The sequence below is a fragment of the Danio aesculapii genome, chromosome 8, assembly GCF_903798145.1.
Source record: "Danio aesculapii chromosome 8, fDanAes4.1, whole genome shotgun sequence".
Lineage (NCBI taxonomy): Eukaryota > Metazoa > Chordata > Actinopteri > Cypriniformes > Danionidae > Danio > Danio aesculapii.
The window spans coordinates 32,437,427-32,459,320 of NC_079442.1; the positions used below are offsets into that span (position 1 = coordinate 32,437,427).

The following is a 21,894-nucleotide window of genomic DNA, read 5'->3' on the forward strand; positions in this document are numbered from 1 at the left end:
ATGAACTGATAAATGTGTGCTCTAAGTTTAAATGCAGTAGATAAAAGCATCTGCCTGTTTAAACGTAAAAAAAAAAAAAACTCACCACATACACTCGTATCTGTGAGCAGAAGTGGTCATTTTCTATACTGCATCACTGCCCGGCTCTCGCTCCCAAAGTCTCCCGATAGCAGAGTGACCTGATTGTGATCGTATTGCGGAGAAGAGAGTCCCTGGAGAGTTGCAGTCCTTTGTGAAGACATCTGGAGCCCATTACTGCCGCATGCTTTTACAAGGCCTTCGCATCACGTACTGTAAATCGAGATATTAAATTCATAAGCACAGCTAGAGAGCAACAGAGGAGAAAGAAATCACTTTGAACCAGCAAGTCTAAATAGATTTAATCAAAACAACCACAATTCAGCCTTCTGTAGCTCGCAGTGTATAGATGGAAGAAAACTGACCACCTTCAGCATAAATTAAATCATGCATGTACATATAAAGTTAGATTTATTTTTTGATAAATTAATATTGCTTACTTTTATTAATTTATTCTGAGCTGGTTGAACATTTAGTTTGTTATTTGATATAATCTTTATCACTGATAGTCACGCAAGACATCTACAAACGTTTAAAATATATTTTAAAATTTAATTTAGTGGTGAAACTTTAATTAATAAATCAAATGCCACCAGAAATGATTTATTTTCATGGTATTTAAAGGCAATTTTCTGTGAAGGACTTGAAGTGATGCACAAAGATAAATGAAGTAGAGCAATATAAATGAACAAACAATATTAAATGAAAACATTTAAATAAAAGACAATTTTCTGACTGTGAATATTAAGTATGGCCATTTTTGTCATGTTTGACCATTTTTGTACCCAAATGTGGGTAGATTTGAGCTGTGGTGGGTTAGATAACCACACCCACTAGCCAGTTTGGCCGGTTGAAAATAATTTGTAAATTGTAGTTTTCTTAAAAGCAAAGTTCGACAATAAGGATGCTCATCGAAAAGCAGCATGACTGACAAAGACAACTGTTCACGCAAGCAAAAGAAAGCAGGTAAATACCAACTAAGAGGATGATCAAGCACATGGAGAGACTCCCACTCATTGACGAGGGCTTCAGTGTCGCGTGCACAGGTGATGTGATGCCCACTAGTGTTTAAATGCGTGCGCACTCCTCTTTCTTTGCGTGAAGGAACCGTGTCTGGAAAGGCAACCGTTGCGATCGTAATTCATGATCCCTTTGAAATAGACCAAATAGACAAAAACACTGCTTGAAATTCTTTTTAAAAAAAAATGTCTGTGTGTAAGCAGCAGCGGTAGCCACTTTCGCTTTAACCATTCTTTAAACAGATTATTAATGGGCCTGACGTTAACCCTGTGCACGTGATCATCCTTTTATTACAGCACACAGTATGTTTTTCACTTGCTTTCTTTTACAGTTATTTAATTATTTAATTTCAATGGTTTAATTATCATCCTTTACAATAGCATTGCTTTAATAGGAGATTAACTCTTCATTTATGTATAGTTAACTGGTGATCTGAGACCTTTAGTCAATACAGCAATAGTTATAGATACATGAAAATATTACTTTTTAAAAACGTCAGTTGTTGTTTTTTTTTTTTTAAGAAAAGATTTGTTGAATAAAAACTGTATGTATACAGCTATATTTAGTTTGTTTTGAAAATTTCTAATTATTTTACATTTGTGGCTATTTAATTTTTTATTTTGTTTATGTTTGGTGTTGCTAAAGGCAAATGGATGCTAAAGGCAAATATATACATATAAATATATATTTTCCTAACAATAAAATGTGGCTAGTGAAAATGGTGAGAGGCTAGTAAGTTAAAAAACTACTAGCCACAGTGGCTGGTGATCAAAATAGTTATTATCAATGCCCTGCCTATTTTGTACCTATACACAGGTAATTTTTTGTACAGAGGTAAAAAAACAAACCTTTGACTCGATTGAAAACTTAAAATATTAATAACAATAATATAATAAAATAAAAAAACTAACTATCTAACACTTTTCAGTGAAGTTTTATTTTGTTAGCATTACCTAACTTTGTTAACATGAACTATAATAAAGCATATTCAGCATTTAACAGTTTATGTTATATTCACCAAACCAATATCAAGACATCTTGTTCAAATAAAAAGTTGTCTTTAGTAATATTAACGGATCCACATTATAATATATACATTAACCATTAATGATTCCTTTTAGCAAATAATAAAAGCACTACCTCTAACTGGATGTACTCTAATTGTAAGCAATATGTTTAAAAAAGCATTATATTGTTACAAACAAACCAAAAATGAAACGTATAACAAACGAGTTTTATAATGTACTTGCTATTAATTTCAGCTTTGCTTTTCCCTAAATGACCTCGTTCTTATGTGATGACATTTGACAAATGATTATGGGCAAAACAGAATTGCTCTGTGGTACATATTAATGTTTACAGTCGGTAATAGCAGGTTTACAGAACAGCACATTTGTTTACCTCAGCATACCATGTGTTTACGTTGCGAGCTGGACTCAGCATATGTTCAGAGGCCGTGTTTTCACTGGTATGGCAGTGCTGGTGTCCTCATCCTCCGGCCAACATCAGCTCGGGCTGTAATTAAAATGTTCCTCCGGAGACTCGTGAATCGCGCCGGGTTTCCTCGGGTCTGCGAGTTGCAGTTCGGGCGACTCCTGAGGCGATGCTGTTTTCTTTGGACTGGAGAACTGTAGTTTCGGAGGAAGTCTGGTTCAGGCTTCGGGGACTTGAGCTGTTAGCGGCTCAATCTATGACTAAAGGTCATAAAAATAGCACCACATCAAGGCTCTTTCACTCTCTGCCTCTTGTTGGATTACGGAAACCTTATAAATCAGTGGAAATCTTTCCGTAAGTTCGTATTTCCTACATCTGCACCGGAATTCCATTCTGTTAATCATATGGGGCTGATTCATTTCTGATCGTAATTGAATCTTTTGTGGTTTTTGTTCCATCATTTCGCCAGCAGTTGCCGAATCAACCGATTCATGGATTTATTCGCACCTATATAGTTCAAAAACTCATTCTGATTATAGAAAAGCAGAAAAAATAACTGTATAAATTATTTATATTACAATGATAAGCTATTAATATATTAGAAAAATGGGTTCGAAAGGATCGTGTGAGATTTATAACCAATTCGCTGATTCATTCAGTTTGAATCAAATGAATCACAGACTCGTTCACTCAGCCGAATGATTGAAAATGAACAAGTAGAGGATAAAACTATGGAATATGTTCATATTATACTGACTATTTTTAGAACTTTAGAGGAATAATTTCTGAGGAATCATGAGACAGATTAATTTACAATGTAAGTGATTCATAGGTTAAGTGATAAGTGATTAACAGATTCATTAACTGATTCATTTAGATTTTTTAAAAATAGGAAAACAGTGTCCAAAAGGACATTATAATGATTATTAAAATGTTAGAAGAACAATTTTTGATGAATCATTTGACATAAAACTGTAATTCGCTGATTCGAATAACGAAAGAGTCTAATTCATCCACTCAGTACATAAGCGCTGATTCATTCAGATTTCCGGTGTTGAACAAGTACACAGAGTTACTGTAAATACATGGATTAGCATCATCAATAAATGATAATGATTTCTGAATGTAAAGTGTATTATATAGCACATTTTATTGTGTATGGCTATACACCCAAATCGCTTCACAATCATGAGAGGGGGTCTCTCCACACCAGCACCAGGGTCATATGACATGATAAACTACACCAGTGGAACTAGACAACATGGGAAAAATACTTGGCATCATTGGAATACACTTTACCCTTACAATTCTTTTAAAGTATAATAATATTTCGCATCATTGCTATTCAAATTTAAAAAAAAAAACTTTTTCCACACTTTTGATCAATAGTTGTGTTTTACATTGCTGTCCATCTCTATATAAAATGAAACAGAAGGTGTTTCATATTACACTTATTTCCTTCCTACGAATCAATTTTAGAACTAAATCATCGTGGTTTGTGATTACTGGGTGTCCGAAAAGCGAGCGTTTCATGGAAAGAGTGAAGCTGAACAGGTACCTCTGGTTAGTGTCTGTTTTGGAATTTGACTCCATTCTGCAATGAGCTCATGAGGGGCTCCTGGCGAGACTCAGGCAGAGCTTTCAACAAGTGCTATTGCACTCATTCACCCCCTTCCTACGTTTAAAAGAAAAAGGACCTTGTGCTGGCTCGTGCTATTTTGAACCATTAAAATGAAATAAAACTTGACTTCCTTTCCAGAGCTGAAATTATACTTTTCCAAACGTGGCTCCAGCAATCTTGTATCTGGGGTAATGGATTGGGGGATGATTAGAGTCAGGTGTGTTATGCTCCTCCTCAGCCAAGTTGAACCCAAAACAAACCTCCAACCGCAAGTGTTCAGTTCGCTCTTTCATTCGTTTTCTTCCATTTCTCCTGTTCTGTGCAGCTCGTGCTCAGAGAATTAAAAGTGTCATTTCAAATGTTTAGTGATTCAAAGTTTGTTCTGCACAGAAATGAGTCATTCCCTTCCTGCGTAACCACTATCAAGCACCAATTACTATGACAAAGTCCATTATATAGCATTTTACATGAAAATATGTGTAATGGAAGTACTCTGTATACCCAAGAGCACCAAGATTTATTCACAACATGAATAAACATACACTACCTGACAAAAGTCTTGTTTCGTTGAGTCGTTGTCGATCCCAGTTGTAAGAGCAACAAATAATAACTTGACTTGTTGAACAGCATCTCAATCATCACACATACTGCAGAAGACCTATTGAAATCCAAATAGACCCAATATTCTCATAGAAATCAGTCATGTTTGGTGAAGGAAAAATTATGGTTTGGGGTTACATTCATTATGGGGGCATGCGAGAGATCTGCAGAGTGGATGACAACATCAACAGCCTGAGGTATCAAGACATTTGTGCTGCCTATTACATACAAACCACAGGAGAGGGCAAATTCTTCAGAAGGACAGCACTCCTTTTCATACTTCAGCCTCCACATCAACGTTCCTGAAAGCAAAGTAGGTCAAGGTGCTCCAGGATTGGCCAGCCCAGTCACCAGATTTGACATTATTGAGCAAGTCTGAGGTAAGATGGAGGAGGCATTGAAGATGAATCTAGAGAATCTTGATGAACTCTGGGAGTCCTGCAAGAACACTTTCTTTGCCATTCCAGATGACTATTAATAAGTTATTTGAGTCACTGCAGAGATGAATGGATGCAGTCGTCCAAGCTCATGGGAGTCAAATACAATATTAATTCTTTTTCCACTGCACCATGACTTTATATTCTATACTGTACATTATTTCTGTTAAGTGACGAGACTTTTGTCTAAGCAAAGTCAGACCTTACTGTCCAAATTAAATAATTACAAATCAAGGCATGATCATATTTTATTTTGGTTAAATATACGTAATCTAGAGGCCTTTGCCTTTCATATAAGTCACTTCTGATACCAAATGATCAACTAGAAGTCAAGTTATTATTTGTTGGTCCTAAAACTTGGATAGGTAACAAGAATTTTGTTAGGTAGTGAATAAATGTATGATTAGCTGAGATGACTAGAGGCCTCATTTATAAAACTGCCTATAAACCTTACTAAAAATGAAGATATGCCAGATTGCAGAAAATGGCACACAATATCAGCTTTACAAATCACTGTTTACCTGAGAATCTGTGTATCTGAATAAGTCTTACATACCTGCTTTTACACACCCACTTTTAACTATATTTAGTCAATGCAAATCCCTTTATGAACTTCCATGTGTATTAAAATGAGCCACAAATCAATGGTTCTGCATGCCCAAAGAAGTGGCGTACACATTTATCAGGTCTACTTTGTGCATACGCAACAATAAAAGAGGCTCCATAACACAGCTGACAGATGAACAGGCCTTCGAACATTCACTATATTCACCTCAGAGAATAAAGTACATTTGTTGTATTTTGTGTTGCTTGCGGTTAATCTTGAGTTCTCATAACTCACTTGCTTTTTTTCACTTGTTTTTTTTTTCCTGTTACGCTCAACGAAGGAACTGATGATACGGAATTTCATGACTTTAAAGTTAAACACTGCTTTTTCAGGGGTCAGGGGCACAATATTGAATAATTTTCTGATGTACTCAAATATCCACATGAGTGATTTCACGATTTTATGTTTAATAACCCTGTTTCTCAAATAGATCAACTCCCCTCTACTCTCTAAACTAGCAGGCCGACCTTTGGCCAGCAACCAAATTTTGAATATAAAGGTGAGAACTTCTCGAAGTAACATTAGAACCTTTGCAGTAGGACAACTGCGCATTGCCCAAAATTCTCAGACATACAGTTGAAGTCAGAGTTATTAGTGCCCCTGAATTATTAGCTCCCGTTTTTTTTTTTTTCCCAATTTCTGTTTAACAGAGAGATTTTTTCAACACAATTCTTAACATAATAGTTTTAATAACTCATTTCTAATAATTGATTTATTTTATCTTTGCCATAATCACAGTAAATAATATTTGACTAGATATTTTTCAACACTTCTATACAGCTTAAAGTGACATTTAAAGGCTTAACTGGGTTAATTAGGTTAACTAGGCAGGTTAGGGTAATTAGGCAAGTTAATGTATAACGATGGTTTGTTCTGTATAGTATCCGAAAAAAATCTAGCTTAAAGGGGCTAATAATATTGACCTTAAATGGTTTTAAAAAAAATTTAAAACTGCTTTTCTTCTAGCCAAAATAAAACAAATAAGACTCTTTCTAGAAGAAAAAATATTATCAGACATACTGTGAAAATTTCCTTGCTCTTGTTAAACATCATTTGGGAAATATTTAAAAAGGGGGGGGGGGGGGGGGGGGCTAATAATTCTGACTTCAACTGTATGTATGGGTCTTCCAATGTGACTGCAACAGGCTCCCTTGTCTTTGGAGAGGAAGATGATGGCACATCTCCGAGGTTGTAAATATCTCCTTGCTTGACATTGTATTATTCATTCCTAATCTGTCTTTGATCCACTTGTTTTATTTCTTATGATAAGCCTTTTATGCATTTTTATTGCCCATTATTGAATATGGTTTATGAATATGATGGTTATTATTATTATAATTGACATCATCTGTATGTACCAGCAATAAACAGTTGTATTGCTTGATTGGTATGGTGTACGGACCTTTGATTGGTACCTTCTCTTGTCGATTAGCACCACATTTGTCTCACTTAAGTAAAAATACAAACTATACTAAAGCATTTTTGGTATGCTGAAACATTTCAGATACTAATAATTTGGGGATACTAAAACCCATGGACAAGTCTGAGTGCCAGGGGTGTAGCTTTGACATGGATTGAGGGGATGTGTCTCCACCAATATCCAGCAATTACTGAAATGTCCCCACCAATAACTTAATCACCTTCAAAATAAAATAATGCTCCGTCAATCCTTAGTAACCAAGACATGCGGAAAGGGATAAATCACGTTCTCTTCTTGAGTCCTTCCTCCCACAAACACATAACAGTGTGATTGGGTGGGCCTTTTTATCCTGTTAACGACAGCTGTAATTACGTTTGGATGTGAGGAGCACCAAAACAAGGAATTTTTCCAGTCCTCCTTCACTGTACAAGATGTGGACATAAGTAGCTACTTTTTTTTCAGAGATTCAAATTTTTAAGTACACCATAGAAATATTAATCAAATTAAATCGAAATTCAGTTTCGATTTTGGGTTTCCTGATTATTATTTATCATAATTTATCAAATTTATCAAACGGTTAAATTGCGTCACGTGCCTCTCTATTTTTCTTTACATTCATACCTCCTCAAAGGCAGATTGCAGTAAAATCATGTAAATTGACTTCTGCAGCATGGGACGCGTTTCATTAATTGCTATTCATATTATTAAGCATTTAAAGCCTTTATTCATGTTTTTAAAAGCACGAAAGAGAATTTGTGCTGTTCTATGCACGTGTTATTGGGGTGTATGTCCCCACCAATGTCAAGAGCAAATCTACACCCTTGCTGAGTGCAGTGTAGCACTGATAATGTTTCATAAATGCGCACAAAGACACATGGCCATAGTAAGAAACTTTGGTTTGGTTTTTATTGAACCCTGGCTTGTTTGGTACGGGACAATCTAGTAATTCTTGTGTATTTTTATTGAATGCTATTATATGGACTATGGAAAAGTGCAACTACTTATAAAAATCTCTCCTTTTGTGGACAGAAAAAAGAAAAGTCAGCACAGACATAATACCAGATTGATATTTTTGGTTGACTATCGCTTTAATTTCATTCATTTTCCTTCAGCTTAGTCCCTTATTAATCAGGGGTCAGCACAGCGGAATGAATCGCCAACTATTTATGCATATTTTACGCAGTGGATGCCCATCCAGCCACAACCCAGTACTGGGAAACACTCATGATCTCTTAAATTTACACACACTCATACACTACGGCCAATTTAGTTGATCCAATTCACTTTTACCACACGTCTTTGGACCTTACGGGAAATCGGAGCATCCTGAGGAAACACATGCAAACACGGGGAGAACATGCAAACTCCACATAGTAATCCCACAACTGCCTCAGCAAGGGCTCAAACCAGTGACCTTCTTGCTGTAAGGAGACAGTGCTTACCATTAAGCCACCATGCTGCTCCCTTTTATTGAATTTGACCTATTTTTAAACTCCAAAATAGGTTATGTAAACAAGCAACCAAAATGCTGAAAAAAAATGGTTGTTTTAAAGAGTTTTACTTGAGCTAAAATTAGGCAACAGGGCTGCCTTCACCTGGGAATGACCTAAAAAACAAGAAATATACATCCAAAACACACAAAGACACGACGATCAAGATTAATCGACATAAACATTGAAGACTGCCAAGTAACTTCAGCAGACGCTGGGTCTAATTGGTTAGAAAGAAAAACACATTGATTGGTCGGAAAGAGAAAAAAGAATGAAAACAAACCAGCCATCTCATATCAGAGTTGTAGCATAGCTTTGTTTATTTTTTTATTTCATTTTCATTTTATTTATTTTTTTTGCATAGGGAAACATACTCACTTCCAGTACTGTATTCATGAGCGATTTTCTTTTTTTTTTGCGAACAGCGATGGCTGAATACAATGTTATAATGAAATATTGTTAAAGCTGTAATTTCCCCCTCACACCAGTTCAAAAACACATGGCAAATTTAGTTTGTTGTGCATGAGAAAAACTCTCTTCTCATCTGTTTCAAAAAACGTACATACCGACTTTTGCTGATAGGTTACAATTTAGCGAGAAACAGAGACAAATAACGAAAATCTGATGCGTTTTCCAAAAGAAGACGGATGCATGTCACCGTGTCAGTTGTGAATGTGTCTGAACTAAATGTCCACATGCCCCTTCCTGGTGTGAAGTGTGTTTATCTGTGCAGCAAGCAAGCGTTTAATGAGTAACTACTATGGTAATATTTGTAAAGAATAATGTGATTAAAAAAAGAGGAAGGAAAAAAAAAACCAACGAAAAACCTTGAAATTTTAACACTGCATCAGAATGCTCTCTGAAAAACATTTCAACCTTCGTCCTTTCAACTCCAAGCATCGAGAAAACAGCATGCTTAAAAACAAACGAAACAACCACGGTAGAGATATTTATAGAAATAAAACGAAAATTGGGGAGAGGGCACCCTGAAAGATTGATGCGTGACTGTTTCGGGGGTGTCAAACATTCGGGAGCAGGCGGTATGTCAGGGTGTTTTTGGCAATTCATTTGTGAAAGACTTATCAAAATATTGCATAAATCGCAAAAGCCTATGAATGGCTTTTCTGACTAACAGGTATTCTTCAGGTAATTCGACCTTAGGGACAGGTTTAGAAAAGCCTCACAGCATCATAATAACCTCAAACGTTAGTTAATAACGTGATAGTTAGTGAAAGACTTTGTCAAATCTGGCCACTTGGATCCATGATAACATACAAAAACATCTGATTAACAAAAACTGCAGAGTAGAGTTAAAACACGGATTACACAAGGTTGAAGAAAAGAAACCAAAGCTGTACAGGCACTGCATGTTAGATTTGTGTATTTACTCCATTTTAAAATCATTATTATTATTTCACCGTATATAACTTTGATTTGAACTGCTGGTTTGCTAAGAGAGCGCCAAAACAACTAGCCATTCTACAAATGTTAAGGATGGGTCTTCATTCATATTGAACTGTATCCCACAAACACCGTCTGTGCCACCATTACTCTACAGTCATCAAACTCCGATGGAAACCCTCCATCACCCCCACAGCTCAATCTCAAACAATGCTGCAAAGTTTGAATTACACTTTTGAATGGGAGAATGCCAAAATAATCAGTGACCTCACCTGCACACAAATGCGCTCTCAGGAGGATTCGCTTTCAGACCTGGGCAAAGACCAATGCGCAAAGATCAGTGTGAGAATGCTGCGTTCACTTTGTGTCAGAATTACTGTCATGGAGTGCAATCGTACTCGTTTACTTTTTCAGCTGGGCACTGGATGTATTTTTCACATTTGTTTTTTCCACATAGGGGTTTTTAAAAAGTCTTTGTTAAAGTGTTTTAAGCCATTAAACAAATTATCCAGGTGAATCACAACATTACTAATTTAATTTAAAGAAAAAAGATGTGAGTAAAAGACCGTTTAGGGAAAGAACTACAATCCCATGAAGCATTGCAAATGACAATTGAATTAAAATCAGTAGTTGGTTGTAGCTACAGAAACATTCATTCATTTATTTAGTTTCCTTTAGCTTAGTCCCTTTATTCATCAGGGTCGCCACAGTAGAATGAATCACCAACTTATCCAGCATATGTTTTACACAGCGGATGCCCTTCCAGCTGCAACCCAGTATTGGGAAACACCCATACACACTCATTCACACATATACACTATGGCCAATTTAGTCCATCCAACTCTCCTATAGCGCATGTCTTTGGACTGTGGGGGAAACCGGAGCACCCGGAGGAAACCCACGCAAACATGGGGAGAACATGCAAACTCCACACAGAAATGCCAACTGTCCCAGCCGGGACTTGAACCAGCAACCTTCTTGCTGTGAGGTGACAGTGCTAACCACTGAGCCACCATGTTGCCGCTACAGAAACAATCTATTATAAAGTTTATAGCATAATATGCATACATTTTTAAGAACGTAGACAGTCTGACTTGATGACATCATTCGCAGTGCTGTCTATTGATCTCTTCTGGCAAGAGCACACAAATGATTGATGAATGTAGTGGACATTTTGTAAAGACCCCAATAGCTAACTCTGACCAGAAGTAAACGCAGTCGTTATTCCTTCATAACTAGTCAGTGCATACTATAATGCTAAATTAGGCATAGAATATGCTTTACACACACTGATTAGCTCCTTAATATTAGCAAAACATCAGGATTTGTTGCATAGATGGTATTCAGATTTTTACAATTCCCAGATCCCTCAAAACCTTTTTTATTACAGCTAAGCAGTATGACTGAGCGGTTACTGTGGGTTCCAAACCAGCCAGAATGACAATTAAGGATCAAGTGTAGAAACTGCATTCAGCCCTGAAGAGTTTGTCCAGCCCTTACTGACAACAGACAAAACAAAGATCTCACCGCATGCAAACCGCAGAAGGAAACGATACTTTTTTCATGTCTAATAGACCTATCGGTAAGCCCCTCCCCTTGAACGCAGATCAGCCAATGGTGATTGAGAACTCGGACTAATTAGGCTTCAGTGCCACAGACGAACATGGGAAGATCTGATGCTTGATGATGCTTGTAGGGGTTTGTGATGCAAAAGTAGTGAAATGATGAGCCTGGGGTGCTTGTAACACTGATTCCAGGCATACTGAGAGGATGAGCTGTAGAACTAATCTAAAATAATTCCTAAACACTAAACAAGACAGCTTAATGTCCAGAAGATTGAAAAGGATGTATACACTCATTCTAAAGTAAGTCGAAGAAATCGCTATATAGTAACACAGCCTCTGTTTGGGTAAGTTAGATTATTAGTAGGGATGCACCAAATTGTTTCGTCAATAATTACTAATAATCAATAATCTTTAGCTAAAAATGGCACTTTTGTTTTTTTTCGGAAAAAAGTTCAGCGCTCTGGCTTCACTCTCCCTCCAGCTAAAGTCGCTGTGCAGTGTGAAGCAGCTTTTACACCAGATGCAGAAAGCTCTGTGCAACGAAACTATAGTATGAAACCCATTCATTTCAATGGCGAGTGTGGTCATTCATGTCACTGCACTGATCAATGTTGATTATCTTGCATATGCTCTGAAGTCAAAATTCCAAAAAGCTTAATTTTCTATTCTGTGGATATTTTGTTCATGTAAACGTATACTTATTTAGGCATTAACCGCACATGCTCACTGAAAGTTCAAAGGAAAGTCCACTCAAATAACATGGCAATAGGACTATGTCAATTTTTGATTAAGATTTTATAGTATGCTTGCTCCTGTTGCTCTACTGTGCTGTCAAAATTACGCATCTCGACTCATTCGCTGTCAATAAAATTTTACTGTTAATATGTCATTATATTGTCTTGTGTTTTTTTTTACTTTTGCAATTTAAGTTAACGGATTATATTTAAAAGGACTTAGAAAACTTATTCATTCATTTTCTTTTCAGCTTTATTTATTAGGGGTCGCCACAGCGGAATGAACCGCCAACTTATCCAGCACATGTTTTACGCAGCGGATGCCCTTCCAGCTGCAACCCAGTAGTTGGAAACATCCACACCCATTCATTCACACTCATACACTACGGACAATTTAGTTTATTCAATTCACCTATAGAGCATGTCTTTGGACTGTGGGGGAAACCAGAGCACCCTGAGGACACCCACGGCAACAAAGGGAGAACATGCAAACTCCACACAGAAATGCCAACTAACCCAGCCGAGACTCGAACCAGCGACCTTCTTGCTGTGAGGCTAACCACTGAGCCACCGTGTCGCCAGCTTACAGAAATACTATAAATACTATAATAAAATTTTATTTATTCAAACAATAAATAAATATTACAAAATATTTTAAGATTCTGTTTCCATTTTCGGCCCAGAATTTTCATTTGGGTGCATCCCTAATAAGCACCTCTACATATTAACCCGGTTAAATGTAACCTTGTTAAGGTTGATGTTATGTTATTTAATCTTCCCCTGCGGTACATGAACAATGTTGATCCCGGATGTCATCTGCGGTTGTGACGATAATTAAAAAATTTTACATATCTCTACATGGCATATATAAGTCCCACTTAAAAGCTCCTCAAAATGTATCAAAAACGTCTTGGGACAAGACTCTACACTGACACATCTCAGTGTAAGACATTCAGCAATTGCATTTTGTTTGTCCGAGTTAGCAAAAAGTATCTAAGTAGGGGCACAGCTACCGATAGGTCAATTCTTCATGTGTGCCTAAGTAGAATCTCCTCACATCCTGTTTATGTCAGTGGGTGAACAGGGAAATCTACATTCTATTCAGCATAATTACATGTGTCAATGACTAATTAAAGTGCCTGGACCTCAGAGTTAAACAATCTTTTTAGTGAAGCACATTCCGCTGATTCTGGTAAATACAGGCATGAGTGGGCTGATGGTAGAAAACGAGAAGAACACACAGCGTTAACCCACATCCAACAGCTCCAGGCTGAATCTAGGAAGGCACTCAGAAGAGTGAGGTCTAAAGTCCTGCTAGATCTGTTAGTCTTTACACACACATGCACAAACAAACACACCATAAATCTATCAGCCATGCCACTGATTGTCTACAGGTGGCCAAAGTAACTATATGGCAAAAAAACCCCACTTTTTCAGGTAAAAAAAACTAAACACCCCTAATTTATTTTAAATAAATCAATGTATAGTGTACACAAGCATTCAGAAGTGTGGGGTTGGTGAGATTATAGAAATAAAAAATCTGGCTGATCAAAATGCTACTAGAAATGTGTTTAATGTGATTTAAATACTTTACTTTAAAAAGTACTACATTTCAAAAAGAGGAGAAAATAATAATCTTACAAACCCCAAACCTTTGAACAGTAAACCAAAGAAAATGGTGTGGAAACAATTCTCGCTCAGAAATTTCAGGTTATTTTCACAAATAACTAACAAATTTAGATAAACATGACATTGTGGACCAGAAAAAAACTGAATAGTATTTTGTCAGTCATATGCTCAACATTATTTACAACTTTCAAATATGTGTTAAATCTACATATTTTAAAGTTGATTCTTTTCATCCCATTGGCAAACACAATCACTAAAATGAGCTAAAAACTGTGCCATTGGGTAAGACAAATAAACTTAATTTCAAGAGTTCACACTTAGATATTGCTTGATAATCTTAGCAGGTTTGGCATGCTGTCTTGGGAGAAAACATGCATGTAAGGGGGTATAAGATCAGGTAGTTCTTGAGAGCTCCCCCTGGTAAAGAGGGAAAAGGGGGAGATGGGGTGGATGGGAGTATTCTTATAAAACGAAGATAAAGCTGCGATCACATTGCACTTTTCTCCCCATAGACTTCCATTCATACGCACGAATGAGTCAGACCGGAAACGCAAGGTCGTGTGGCAAGTTTCGCAGTTCGCTGCGTTGGAAAGTTCAAGCTTGGTGAACTCTGACCTGCAAAATCGCATCACATGATTGCGTGAGACCAATCGAAGATCAAAATATGACCTCTCTGGACAGGAATTTAAAACATGGACCAATTACTTGCTTTTTTAAATGTCTACTCATCTTGTTTAATCCCGCCCCTTTCTGCAGCACCGTAAAACAGGATTTCGCACACACAAACTCTAGTGTGACCGCAGCTTAAGGGAGTAATTTTAGACAGGCTATTTATAGTGAATTTGGATTAATCAGATTGGCTTACTAATGATTACGAATGGGAGACCAGCCGCGATAAATCATATCATGTACTCCTCTCGAAATTAGTTTGTGAAACTTCACTAAGATACAATCTCTGACTATGTCATGTAAATGCATTTTGCTTTAGAGATGTTTAGATTTTTTAAAAGAAAAAGAAAGGCTATTTTAGAAAATTTTTCTCAACAATCCAGTTCAAACTTCTAAGGTTTGCAGTGCACAGGAACCTGGCGTGATTTCAACATCATAAAGGAGCAATTCATCACAAATGACAACAGATTAAAAAAAAAGGGTGCATTTAAGCAGCTTCATCTCATCTTTCTTCCATTCTCATCATTATTCATCATGATACAACAACAAGGCTGAGAAATATTCCCAGAGAAGCAAACCTTAGAAACAACTATTAATTATTATTAGACAAAGATTCAATGCCAGATTATCTAGTGCAATCTTCCAAGTAGAAGTAGAGAAAAAAGTGTTCAAAGCTCTTGAAACTAGCATGACAAAAAAAGGGGAAAAAAATAAGTGCAGAGGTTTTAAAATAAGTCTTGGAAATAACAACAATAAATGGCAATGGAATCTGCATAAACATCTCAAAGCTTGATGAAGCTGTTGGCTCCGTTTAAAATGACGACAAGTGATGCTGAATTTACCGTTTTTCATGATCAAAATATCACTGTGAAAAGTGTATGCGAATGGTGCTGATGTTAAATTCTCAACAGCAGATCCTTTAGAAGGAGCTTTCAAATTTTTTTTGTGGCTTGACCACAAGCTTATGACTGCTAAATTCAAACATACAAAAAAAAGAAAGAAATTCTCATACAAAAAGTTATTTTTATGTACATTTTCGCCTTTATCCTCATTCTACTGAATATATGGTTAAGCATTTATACACAATTCAACGACACGCAGAAAAATGATAATCACCTATATAAAAATTATTAGTCAAGAATTTCGCAATCAAATAGTAAGATAATGTTTTATCCAATAACATGCATTATTCGCATCATAGCAAGTTCAATCATCACCTGTGGCCACTTTAAAAAGCACAAATCGGGGTAACAACCCACTCTTGAAGTGTTTCCATCTCTCGGCCATGTGTAGCCAATTTTGTCATACACACACACACACACACACACACAAAAAGCAAACGAAGAAGACGACAGCATGCTCACAGAGCTCATCAAAGAGCTGCTGTGCTGGCGAAAACCACCCCTGTTTGACTGAGCCCACCATCTCATCCTGGCCAGAGGGTTGACAGCTTCAGAAAGATGAAAATGGAGCAGTGCAAATCTTCACAGGACAGGCAGTGGATCATGAGAGTCTGTTTCCAGAAAGAATAACCCCCAAAATTAGCATAAAACAATCGCAATTCTCCAAAACAGACTCCTGTCCCATTGCCTGTCCTATTAAACACAAGGGAAATTGCTTGCTGAATGATGCTAGCACTTCTGCGAAAGTTTGAATCATGGTGTAGGAGAGCCGTTCTGCTTTAGCACTCCGACTTTTGGCCAGGATTGAGGACGATAGGCTCGAAAATCATCCGAGATCTTACCACGGGCGTCATGTAAACAAAATCTCTTGTTCTTTCTCAAATAGCTACCAGCAAATGGCGTTAGCTACCAGCGTTGCAATATCCATTGCAGAAACAATACTGTACACTGCATCACAAACTACAACATGGCCTCTCCTGACCCAGCTCCAGAAATACACTATATATTCTCCTCCGCAATATAAACTCCCCTGACACTACACGCTACCAATTATAAATTATCTCCTACCATCTACTTTTATAAAAAGAGGAAGAAGAAGAAGAAGAAGCATTCTGGTGGATTAATTCATTCTCTAAGAAGACACAGAGTCAGCAGTTCAGTGTGTTTTGCTGTTCTCGTGTCTGTACATAGAACTGGACACAATATGTTTGAGCTACTTGTCTAGAATTAATGTACGGACATATATAAGGGATTTGATTAGTAAAACAACCTAATCGTAAATTGTAAAAAATCATTTATGTCACACGTTACTACATGTTCTACTGCAGCCAGTGTTTTACAGGGGTTAAAGTGACAGTTCACAGTTTGCCGTTATTCATTCACCCTCATGTTGTTTCGAAACCTTATAATAATTGTCGTTTTGTCAGTACACTGAACGTCAAAGGGGTCCAAAAGTAAGACGGTTGACTGTTTCAGCAAGTTTGAAACAACATAAGAGCAAACATTTAATTTTGGGTGAACTATCTGGCTAAGAAATGCCCAGATTTTCAGAAACGCATTAGATAAGAAGCAAAAATCACACTGCGGGGGCTATAAGTGCTCAGTTGTGGAATTTAAACTTGACCAAAACTAAAGTTTATAGAGGACGGCCATTTAATTTTGAATCCATCTCCGGCCGCTCCTCTTCACATCCATAATGAGTACAAACTCATTCAAAAACATGATAACATACAATCAAACAATAATACGTTTAACATGAAAAGGGAATTCAAATGTCAGATATGGAGAGAGCTGGTACTGCATCTTTCACAGATTTTTTTTATACTGTTTCTCAATACATGAACATAAAACGGCGGTAAAATAAAGCAGGGAATATTTCATGCTGACTACAGTGATTTAAAAAAAAGCCTTTCTCACCCATTCAAAACTACAGCTATCAGGTAACCTGTTAGTCTTAATCTGATTATGACAGGCAATCAAACATGCATCATTTTTAATCCTTTGCGACACCGGTTACATCAAAAAAAAAAAAAAAAAAAAAGAAGAAACAAAATGAATCCTTTAAAGTTATGCATTATCGTTCTTAACTAAAGGCAAGGCACATAATATGTTTTATAAAATATCGTGCAAAGTAGAAGAGGGATAAACGTCAAAACCAATGTAATACAAAGGTAAAATTCATCTGTGTCATTGGCTCTTTGCTCGAGGGGGTCTTGAAGGAGAAGTCAGGAGCATTTAGCTTCAGAGCTAATACTAAGATTATCTGCCATGCGCCCATGTCAGCGATACGGTGGTCGTCTGAGCTTAATTCTTGTGAGTTTTCTCTTGAAAGCACCATGCACTGTTATATATATATAATTCATATATAGAGATTTCCATACAATTTTCATATCAGCACCATTAAAACAAGTCATGTCTAATGTATTCTGGGTCAACTCAATAGAATGTGTATGCAAAGCCATTATAAAAGATTAGCCGAAGCAACCAGAGTTGTGTGTGGATATTATCATTATATATATATATATTTTGGAAATTGCCGTATGTATTGGTGAAGGTACCTAGGAAAGCTCTGATATGTGTTGATTTTGTCATGTTCTGGTGGATTATAACGCTGTGGTGTGTGTGTTTTGTTCAGCCGTTTGCAATTTTCGGTGGCTATGCGTTCGCCCATGCTGCTGAAAGAGGGGCTTGGGGGATTGCTAGGCTGTATATCTCTCTGGGCATAAAAACAACCCCTCGAACTTATAAAACAACAACAACCAACCACAGTAGAAGAAGCAAATAATGTCCAAGTCTTAAAAATAAGAAACAATTTCAAATTAAAATCTTGCAATGTCTCAGGCACTTTTCATGGCTTCGTGATTTGGGTTCGGTAGCGTTGTAGATTAAGCCCTGATGTTATTTCATTAGTACAAATCAACACATCTCAGAGTGCAGAATAACCCATTTCTGAGGCAACCAGCCGGAGACGTGCTGGTCAAAGGCATTCGCCTCCCAGTCAACTCTGGGACAGAGCATAATCACCGACTGACTTCCTTATTATATCAATTCAAACAACCAAATCATTGACATTCCTACGGATTAAAGTGTATAATCTGCTTCAAAATAAAAACAGTCATAGTTTCTCGCAATAGAAACGTGGGAGAAAAAAAACAACTTTTTTTTTTGTTTGTTTTTCTTCTTGAACTATGGGAATTGTATAAAAGTAATGACATAAACGTGGACACATTTACATAGAAAATGTCGGATCGTTCTGATCAGCCACTAGAAAAGCAACCCTCCTCATCTACCGAGCGATCAGAACATGACAAAAATAATCGACTTGCAGCATTTCATATGATTAGGCCAAACAGGAATTTGCAAAAGAGGAAAAAAGAATTCATAAATTCAAAGTAGTGCAATGCCTGTAATTTCCAATGGATTAAAACAAATTACAAATAGAGAGAGAGAGAAAAAAAACTATCCTCTACACCCAATACTGTCTAAGTAATGACAGAACTATAATTCGACTCCCTTTGTCACTATGTGGAAAACTCCACGTATCTACATGAATCAAAAACCCTCTAAATCTGTGCATTCACAGAGATGAATAAGGGACTACCAATGTTTATGACACGCACAAACACACGGGCACGCACACGTGCACACACACTTACTGTACAGGGGAGTCCAGGGAATGAGGGGTTTTCATATTGCGAAGAGAAGAAGGTGCTAATTCACCCCCGCTTTTCCCTGGGTCGTCCTATGAAGGCTGTATTACAGCTCACACACACACCTCGTGTAGCCTTTAACAGTACAAGCCATTGCCTCGAAATAGGTGCGTTTACATGTAAGTGTGTGTGTGTGTGCGCGTGTGTGTATAAACGTTGACTGTGATGTATAATGTCACTGAGGTACCACTAAAATTCCTCCGATGTACAAAAAGCATGACTGGTGTCCACCAAAAAGTGGACTCCTTTACAAACGGTGGAGAATGCAATTTCGCCTCTGAACGAAAGCAAGGACGCGGGTACATGATTGTCAATAAAAGTGGATGAAAAGTAGCCTTTTCATTTTTTTGTTTTCCGAAATGTCGTGTGAGCGGAAGCATCAAACTTTTTCGTTTTTCCTTTTCCATGTCGTGTTGCCTTACAAAAAAAGAAAAAGAAAAGAATCAAAACAGACCGTGCTCACCTCCAAACCTGTGGCGAAATGCTAGCGGAAAAACCCCTTCCTTGAGGTTTCTCTTCCCTGTTTGTTAAGAAAATAAAGGATACTTATTTTGCATATAGGAGGAAGCAGCACCTGTAGCAGAAGGAGGGGGTTGAGGAGAGGCATTCCAGGAGTCAGGATGGGCCTTTTTTTCCCACATGTCCGTCAATGTACGCCATAGTTCGGGCTGCCCTCCCAGAATAAAAACAAACAAACATCCTCCTCTTCTGTCTCCTTTTCTATGGCCGTTCTCTCTCATGCTCTTCTCCATTTCCATAGTCTTTTCAAAAACAAGTGTATTGAAGCATCTTATACTGTACGTCATTATGCATATATAAATATGTGTGCACATATATCTATACACACATATTGTGTATATATATATGTGTGCGTGTGTATATATACAAATACTGCATATATATCAGATTTTCCCTCTTGCATCTCGTTCACGACTTTTTTTTTTCCTCTTGTAAATTCCACAAAAATGATTTTTCAGATCCACGTCTGTGCCTCCTCGGGTTCATCTCTTTGAGCGTGTGTGGTGATGATCAGTTCCCCAGATACCAGGACTGAAAGAGAGAGAGAGAGAATCAAAATCATTAAGACATCTGTACAAACAGGAGTAACACAATAGGAGGAGTGCTACGGGATATCCATCTAAATCAGATAAAAACTCATCCAAAGCCAACCGCAGTCTAGTCGACATGGATCGGTTTCATCTAATCTGAATGCACAGGGTGATTTATATGGGTTTCTTACACTATTGCCGCTTTTGGCTTTTTTCTTCTTACGTTATTTAATTTGTCTGCTAACAATATCCAAGCATTCATCACATGTGAACTGGCATTTTTCTGAAAACACCCACCATAATTACTGTGTGCCAATTAAGAGGCTTCATACTTTGGAGACTGAATGGGTCACTGTGGTGCAACAAATCCTGTCCCATTTTGAAGACTACTTCAAAAGCAGCTTCAAAATGCATCCTTCGTTTCCCAAGCAATGCAGGATTAAACAGATATCACAAGATCTACGGTAAGCAGATGACAATGGAATGTTTTCAAAGAAAGTCACATATTTAAATGCAAGTACTGCATCTCAGTTTACTTGGATATCTAAAAAAGCAAATGATAACAATACTAACAAATTAAGCATTCTAACATAATTTTTTATATATATATATATATATATATATATATATATATATATATATATATATATATATATATATATATATATATATATATATATATATATATATATATATACACACACACACACAGTTGAAGTCAGAATTATTAGCCCCCCTGTTTATTTTTTTTCCAATTTCTGTTTAACAGAGAGATGATTTTTTTCAACACATTTCTAAACATAATAGTTTTAATAACTCATTTCTAATAACTGATGTATTTACTGATTATCATGATGACAGTAAATAATATTTTACTAGATACTTTCAAGACACTTCTATACAGCTTAAAGTGACATTTAAAGGCTTAACTAGGTTAATTAGGTTAAGTTAGGCTAATTAGGCAAGTCATTGTATAACGATGGTTTGTTCTGTAGACAGTCGAAAAAAATTAGCTTAAAGGGGCTAATAATTTTGACCCTAAAATAGATTTGAAAAAAATCTAAAAACTGCTTTTATTCTAGCTGAAATCAAACAAATAAGACTTTCTCCAGAATAAAAATATTATGAGACACACTGTGAAAATTTCTTTGCTCTGTTAAACATCATTTGGGAAATATTTTAAAAAGAAGAAAAAAGACTGACTTCAACTGTGTATATATATATATATATATATATATATATATATATATATATATATATATATATATATAGTTATGATAAAATACTTTATATATAAACAGTATTGGGGAAAGTTACTTTAGAAAGTAATTGAGTTACTCCCCAAAAAAAAGTATTTAGTTGCGTTGTTACTTAGTTACTTAGGAAGTAATATGTTACATTGCTTTTGAGTTACTTTTTCTGACCTGGCTGAGGCTTGATCTCTTTCAGAACTTGCGAGTTTTTAAATAGAGGAGCTCTGAAATTAACAGCACACAGTAACCTTCATTTACCTTTAAAAACACATAAA

The 21,894-nt window shown here is 36.6% G+C and overlaps 1 protein-coding gene across 6 annotated transcripts in view; it reads right to left on the reverse strand.

Moving 5' to 3' along the window:
- Nucleotides 1–15,067: 15,067 nt before the first annotated feature.
- Nucleotides 15,068–21,894, reverse strand: part of nfic (nuclear factor I/C) — a 242,356-nt gene continuing 235,529 nt past the window's right edge. For all 6 annotated transcript variants that reach the window (XM_056463753.1, XM_056463754.1, XM_056463757.1 and 3 more), the window contains one exon: nt 15,068–20,367. In XM_056463753.1, the coding sequence (XP_056319728.1) occupies nt 20,347–20,367 (21 nt within the window). In that variant the 3' untranslated portion in view covers nt 15,068–20,346. The remainder of the gene's footprint in view (nt 20,368–21,894) is intronic.